Consider the following 8,399-nt stretch of genomic DNA (forward strand, 5'->3'; position numbering starts at 1 on the left):
ATTGACAAGAAAAAACTGAATACCCTGAATACCCTGTATGGATATATTTGCACACAGTAACACCCCTGAATTGAAATTTTTTTTGTCAAGTAAACGTATGGTCACAGGATACTTTACAAAATTATAACTCAAAATGTAGGTTGAACACCATCCTAATTTTTTTTGTAGATCATATTCAGAGATGTAAGAATATATGGTAAAAATCTGAAAAGGCTGAATAACTGGTGACATGGTCAAACTGTGGCCTGAAGTAGGGCTATTTTTAGCTAAATCATAAAAAGTTGCATGTAACTAAATTTTTTTTACAGATCTAACAGACTTTTAATTAAAACAATTGCTGATGTATCAACTGATATGTTATAGGAAATTAGAAAAAAAATTCAGCTTTGTATTGTATTAAGTCTTAGAGCTATGGCTTATTAAATAAACCAATGTTTTTTACGATTTTGGGTTTTCAAGTGATTTTACAGCCTCACTATGAAAATCCTAAGAGAGATAAACTTGGTTTGAGACCATTTTTTAATTCTGTGAAATTAATTCAGTCAGTGTAGCAAATTTCAGCCTTCTACCACCATTACCCTTGCAGCTTTAAGCAACCAAAGTTTCCGGAAAATGAATTCACCAAAAATAAAAAAAAGATTAGTTACATTTTACAGGGCTGTAAGTCAGAAACTATTAGAGATATTGATCTAATCTTTTGCAATTTTTCATTATATGGGTAGATGAGCACATGTGAATGTTTTCAAGGCATTCTATAGGGGTCACCTGGAAAATTTTCCAAAATCTGGATGATTTGGCATGGAATGACCCAAGTACAATCACATTAAATACAATTTAAAGGTTATGTACATAATAAAAATGCCTTTTTTTTCATTTATTAAGTGCACTATCAAAACAGGTAGTCTGATAACTTTGGAGTGAAAATGTATCAACTTACTATTTAAATTGAATTTAATATTAGGAATTCTACTGTGATTTTATATTATAAATTACCTAACTTATTGTTGAATCAAGACAATTTTTAATTAAAGAAAAACCTACCTAAGATTTTTTGTTTCCTTCTTAATGTCATCTGCACAAAAAATAATAATTAAAGTTACATAAAATTGCACAAGCAACATCCTATACTAAATTTCAATGAATATAAATCATGTTTATCTTTTATTAATGGTGAATAGGCCTAACGTAAAACAAAATATTGCTTAATGTACACTTAAGATAACTATACTCATACAACAAAAGGCTTACAAAAATTTAACTATTTTAATTATCTTTATTTCTAAGTACAAAGGTTAAGTATGACTTTCTTTAACTGAAGTAGGTGTAGGTATATTGATAGAAAATATCACCACTTCAATCATAGACAAATTTCAATAAAAACAAAAAGTTTAAAAGAATCAAAAAACAAGAGTTGCAGAAAATTTTGAGAGCTTTCACCACATTTCAATTTCAAAGTATCAATCACACTAAGTCACAAAATTATTTCCTATGTAATTTATACAGTTTGGGCTACTTTTGTCTTGAATGAAAAATGATTTAAAGCTCCAGAAATACCCATTCCCCAACCCATCTTTTGACTTGCATCTTTTAACCAAACCTCTAAAATGCTCTGTCATGCTAATTTACCTTTGCCATTGCAAATGGCTTGCCTCAACAACTGAATAGTCCCAACTAAATTTTGATGTCAGTTACTTATCACAACTGAAGAGTACAGCATATTATACTTCATAATCTGCTTACATTTAATTGATTTCAAAGCTTGAAGAAAAATAAGTGAAAAATTATTCTCTGTTCATCTGAAATTTTTGTGTAAATACCACAAGAATAATTACAACAGAAATGTAATTTGCTTGAATATAATTTTATAACAATTTAAGACAACAAGAATCCTGTTGGTCCATGTCGGACATTTCATTCACTAAACAATGAAAACATCCAAAAACCAGCCATTATTGTTTCAAATATTTATCAAGCCTTCCTTTATATTAGCTTAAAAATTAACTGCATTTGCCACATTTGAGAGTAATCCATTTCAAAGGCCAACAACCCTGCTAGAAAAATAAAACTATCTGCTTAAAATTACTCTAACCCTGCCAAAATTTGTATTTTTCACATAATCCTATATTTCTACCATTAAGTTCAACAACAAAAAAAATAGATGCATCAAAATAATCAATCTTTTTAATAATCTAAACACTTTTATTAGACCTTCTCTTAACTCTTTCTTCAAAAAAAATATATTCCAAAAATATTAACATGTCCTCACATAACCTTTCCATCCCAAGAACTATTTTAGTAATGTTTCACTGAGCCCTCTTCAACTATTCAGATACAGCTCACAACTGAACACAATATTCCAAATGAACAGTCTTGTCTGTATGTAGTTAAGCACAATGTTACACAATGAGCCATTTGTCTGTACTCTGTCTACCACTCGAATTGAAACCTGGGTTTAAGTGTTGTAAGTCTGCCACTGGGGAGATAAACAGTCTTAAGAATAAAAGCAAGATGTTTAAAAATTGGAATAGTAAATTCAATAAACATTAAAACAAACAGAAAATCTAATTAACACAGCTTCCAAAGTAAATAATCCATTAAAGTTGAGAATATGTCTCAATTAGTGGCTTATCTTAAACAAAATACTACATGCAGTTATGAAAATATAAAATATCTGCCAATTTAAAAAAAATGTATTATTTTTTAAAACTCCAAAATTCCCAGGAGTTAGGACTTTTATCATCACTTGACATTTACAATTCAACAATATCACTGACAGAAAGAAGTGAGTAACCCTCTCACTGTGTTCACAGGTTGTGTATATATATACGCATATTAAATATATATATATATATATATATATATATATATACCACTATAACACATTTAGAAAACATTTTTTTCATAATTACTATTACACTGAGATATTCCACTCACTCACTTATAAGATGCTAATTTATATCATTGAAATTATTAGATATAGATTATTCCATTCAACCATTTAAATGTCAATTAATGATTACTATATGACCAATTTCTCAAGAGGAACTGTTAATTAACTGCACTTGTGAAGAAAGTTTTGAATGATGTTTCGGGTAACCAGCACAAATCTCCATCTGTATCAGCAGTGGCTACTCAAAAATCTCCAAACCCCCAACACAATTACAATCAGTTAAAAACTTTTAAGTTTAAAAGTACATAGATTCATGAAGTTCAGTTTGTTGGTTCACTAAACATTTTTTGGATGTGAAAAAATTTAACAAGTGGTAAGTAGTTATGACTTAATATCTTTTTTTTTACACAATTACATTTACAGACACAAATATTAATTTTAAATTTCATAAAAAAACGATAATTTTTGTTCTTATTGTTGTTTAAGTATACAAGCATACTGAGTAAGCTATAATATTACTGTTAATTCTCTTATTTTATAACTACATTTTAAAATAAACATTGTTGTTATACTGTATTGGTAATGCTAGTAGTAATATTAATGTAGTTAGTGCTAGCAGTAAACATTTCGTATGGTGCTGACTACACATTAATTTAACTATCAGTATCAATATGGTTTTGTTAGAATGTTATAAAGTTATTTTTTACTGAGATAGCTTTCGAAATCGGGATATGAATAGACATCAAAACCACAAACTGGAAAAAAAAAAAGTTTCAACCGCATTTATCATTCTTTTAGGCCTAAAAAATAGAAATTCTAACGTCAGTTTGTACACATAAACACTAACACGGACATCGAAGCAGTCTGTGATCATAAGACAATTTTCATAGAATAAAACAGACTTACCTAAAGCAACTTCACAAGCTTTTTTAAGCTGTGAATGATACGATTTCTTAATTTCACGATCATTCAAAATTTTTTCTAAAGTTCTGGTAATAAACATCTCGCCTGCATTAATCGTTTCGATCATCGTTTAAACTTTTTCCGACATACAACATTATTCCTTACAATTCACACTCCTTTCGCTACGAGAGTATAAGTACAATGTTGTTGCCAAAGTCAACCTCATGACGTCGTTACTTTAATAATAAGAAAAATTATTAAATTAAATCAGTAAAATGAATTACATTTTAAAGCTGAAAGTACTTCTGGAATAAAATTAAGCATCATGAGTTTTACCTGATACACTCACCAAGGTTTTTAGACTCGAGTGACTGTTATTTAACATTATTCAGTGGTTTTTAGATTTATTTAACCACACTGGCATTGACAAAAATGAGAAATAATAATACTGTGTATATCAATATGTAATATGCAGGCTCATTATATGTTTCCCAACTGCTTTCTGTAATATAGTTATTTTAAAAAAACATTTTTTTTTAAGATTGATTCTCTGCAGTTTTACGCGGTGCAGAAAACTATACATTTGTTTTTGTTCTTCTCTTTTTTTTTGTTATTCTATAGCAAATAGTATCTGGAATATTGCTTCAAGTTCACACGCTGTGTAGAACAAATCAGCGACAGCAATGACTTTCATTGGCCGTGTTGATAATATCTAGAAATAACAGCTTTCACAGTGTTATAGGAGAATGATTAGTGACGTTATAACGTACGTCATTGTAAATGAATCCGACGTTTCGTATTAGTAGATTTGTTTGTTTGTTTGTTTGGGAATTTCGCACAAAGCTACTCGAGGGCTATCTGTGCTAGCCGTCCCTAATTTAGCAGTGTAAGACTAGAGGGAAGGCAGCTAGTCATCACCACCCACCACCAACTCTTGGGCTACTCTTTTACCAACGAATAGTGGGATTGACCGTCACATTATACACCCCCACGGCTGGGAGGGCGAGCATGTTTAGCGCGACGCGGGCGCGAACCCGCGACCCTCGGATTACAAGTCGCACGCCTTACGCGCTAGGCCATGCCGGGCCCGTATTAGTAGAAATCACTGAATTCAAATCAGATCTATTAGATTTATAGTGGGAGTTGGCTGATAAGAAAATATTGTGAGAGACTAAAAGCTGTTTACTGATTTACTGGTTCTATAGAGGGCAACTTTCTAAATCAATGTAAGTAAGTATGTATACCTTTTTTTTGTTTGTTTGTTTTCATTTTACATCATATATCTAATCTATTTGTTTTATTAGCTTAAACTTAGTTGTTTAGTTAAACTCAGATTTATTTCACAATTGTCCTGATTAACCATCCCACGACAAAGTGTACCGATTTAACACTTGTAAGGAAATCAGTTTTATATGAGAATACGAAAATTATACTAGACATTTCTATCATATTGCAATATTAAAGCATTTATTCGGAATTTATTTCTTTATTCTGTTTATGTGTAGGTTTCACATAACATGTGATGATCAAGAAATCTGTTGAGTTTTATTTAATTCTAACTATATTTGTTTCTTTGTTATTCTCGTGCAGACGATATTTGTCTGTTGTAGAAATTACTCTAATAGTGTACATTATGCAAGAATTTTGACAGCAATATCCTTAAGTGGCAGTTAGGGTGATATATCAAGGTTAAAGACTCACTAATGTTTGAATAAAAATGACTAGTCTCGTGGATAGGGCAAGTTCATATGGGTAAGTATAACATTTCTTTGAAATAAGGGACACTAAATTTAGTCACTCTGTTATACAGATTCATCCTGATCAATTGAAGATATAAGATCCTTTAAGAGCGATCATCTCGGGTCAATAAGACAAAGACACACACACTTTCTTTATGCTAAGACTATTTGATTAAAGATTTTCATTGTGTGTTTCATTTTATGTTCATTTTTTATTTCTTCCATTCTCATGACATAATTATTCAAAGATGTAACATTCTTTCTAATATTTAACTTCTCTTATTAAACATATCAATTTAATTGTCAAGTTTTTTACATACGAGTTGTATTCTTTACTGAAGGTGCTTTTAAGTGTTGGCGTTAAATTTCAAGAATAGGCAAACAGCGATCAGTCCACTTGTTTTAAAATATTATATGAGCACAAATCAAACGTATGTAAAAATAGTTGTTACACTGCTGGTAATCACAGTTGTTTTCAGAGCTTTGAACAATCGTCTCTTTTCTTCCCAAAACCCAAACAGACTGGATTCAGTTACGTTAAACACAAAAGAGACACATCTCACCAGGTGGCACCTTGGTTATTTTCCCTGTAGGTATTGTCCTTTAACATATATCACATAATATGACAACATCTCCAATAACCCCAACCAATGAAAGTTGCTGATGGTTATGTTAATCATCTTCTCTCATTCTAGGTGTCCTCTCCTAATCGACTCATAAGTCAGCTTCATCACCTAAGTCCAATTTTCTATTGGTACTATGATCAGTTTAACTTTCCCAGTAGAAATATCTTGATAGATCTAGAACAGCACCACCATGTGATTATCTGTTCTGAAAAATTTTTTCTCCTTTGTCTTACGCTCGACTTTCTTATAGGTATTGTACAAAGTTTCTGCAGTGAAGAGTCTTTCTTCTGAATTTCCTTCAGTTCCTATAGACATGACATTCAGGATGTCTCATCTCCTTAAGAGACTTGCATGGGCTTGATTTTTGCTTGCTTTTCCTTTCTTAAGCTCTTGTGATGACTGCAGATACTTCTTCACTCTCTTTTTCCTCAGTTTGAATAGACTTACACTCAGGATGTCATCTTTCGAAACTTTCAGGAGGTTGATGTTTTGTTGCTTTTCTTTTCTTGAGCTCTTGTGGTGGCTGTAGGTGTCTCATCAGTCTCCTTTCTATCTGGTTCCTCCAAAATCCAGCTCTCTGAAATTTTGCCAATCACCAAGTACCCATGGCCTTAAATTTTCACGCATAGTATGAAAAATCCACCTTTATTCTTGCTATAGGAATTTTTTTTTCACTGCCCATCAATCAGCACACACAGATATACCTTACTGATTACTTGATCATCAGATACTAGACTGATTCTCATTGCTCACACAATGTCTCATAGAATCTTCAGTTATTTGTCCCCAACAAAGGGGCCCAGCACGGCCAGGGGGTTAGGGTTTTCGATTCATCATGTAAGGATCATAGGTTCGAATCTTCGTCACACCAAACGTGCTTGCGTTTTCAGCCGTGGGGACATTATAATATGACAGTAAATTGCACTATTCTTTCGTAAAAGAGTAGCCCAAGAGTTGGCAGTGGATGGTGATAACTAGCTACCATCTCTCTAGTCTTACACTGCTAAATTAGGAACAGCTAGTAAAGATATTCTTCATGTAGTTTTGTGCGAAATTCATAAGAAACAAACTGTCCTTAACACAGCCTTCTTCTACTGGCATTATGTGGTTTGTTGGCACCTCTCAATATCTGTGACATGCTTCAATTAGCGCTGGCACAACTGACCTAGTTGCTAGCTTGAGCTAACCATTTATGCCCTGTTTAATCCTGCTGATGGTGAATCTGATGAATTATCTTAATTCTGTTTCTTCTTGCAGTAACATAAATGGTGACATACGTTTTTTTTTGTTCAACACAGTTCATACACAGCTATTAAACAAACATTTGAAAATTATCGCTTCTAAAATTATTAAATTTAACACTTGCGCCGTAGTTAAACAGAAACAGTTGTGTATATCGAATGCGCATTGTTTTAAGATTGTCCCAGTTTTATTTAAATGTACCACATAAATGATAAAAACTAAGATCTAATAAACCCGTCAGAAAGCACTCATTCCATTTTAGGCATATTTTTTTCTGCAGGATTAAAAATACTATAAATCAGCATAGTAAATAAAGTTTAAATTTGAAATGTTACAATAACGACCAAGAAAATCAGAACAAATTTATAAGTTCGATAATTCTTAACGTTCGGAAGATTATTCCTAAGTAAGATACTCTCTTTCAGGATATAAAGTAACAGAATATTTAATGACAACAAGGGACCTGCTGGTCAATCAAGACAGTCCCATTTACTTTTAAAAAGACGACTCAAACTCAGTTCTGTTAATTGAAATATTTATCACTTCTTCCTTTTCAATTCATAAAATTGGCTGTATTCGTCACATTTGAATACAATCCATTCCCAAAGCCAAATGCTCTATAAGTAAATTAAAACTAAGTCAAATATGAACTCATATCCTAGTAAAATTTGTACTGTGTTCCCTTGTTTTATTCTCACCATTAAACACGAAAAAAAGTATTCGATACCATAAGTTCCTTTAATAAACTTGAATACTTCAATCAAATACTTCCTATTTTCTTTTTCTTTTTTTTGAGAAAACAGCTTCAGAGATTTTAACCCGTCCTTGTAAGACAACCTTTACATCTAAGGTATCATCCTAGTTGCCTCTCTATTGAACTATTTCCAACAATTCAATCTCCTTCTTTAAGTAAGGAGCCCAAGACTGAATGAAATACAGCAAATAAAATTAATTAGTGAACAATGCAATGAAATTATAACGTTTTTTTTTATACATATA

General features: G+C 31.7%; 1 protein-coding gene across 2 annotated transcripts in view; it reads right to left on the bottom strand.

Moving 5' to 3' along the window:
- Sec71 (ADP ribosylation factor guanine nucleotide exchange factor Sec71) overlaps positions 1-4,003 on the bottom strand; it is a 104,204-nt gene extending 100,201 nt beyond the window's left edge. For both annotated transcript variants that reach the window (XM_076464039.1, XM_076464038.1), the window contains exons 1-2: positions 3,797-4,003; positions 1,042-1,072 (exon numbers count right to left, since the gene is read on the bottom strand). In XM_076464039.1, coding sequence (XP_076320154.1) covers positions 1,042-1,072; positions 3,797-3,920 — 155 coding nt within the window. In that variant the 5' untranslated portion in view covers positions 3,921-4,003. The remainder of the gene's footprint in view (positions 1-1,041; positions 1,073-3,796) is intronic.
- Positions 4,004-8,399: the final 4,396 nt, after the last annotated feature.

Source organism: Tachypleus tridentatus, chromosome 10 (genome assembly GCF_004210375.1).
Source record: "Tachypleus tridentatus isolate NWPU-2018 chromosome 10, ASM421037v1, whole genome shotgun sequence".
Taxonomy (NCBI): domain Eukaryota; kingdom Metazoa; phylum Arthropoda; class Merostomata; order Xiphosura; family Limulidae; genus Tachypleus; species Tachypleus tridentatus.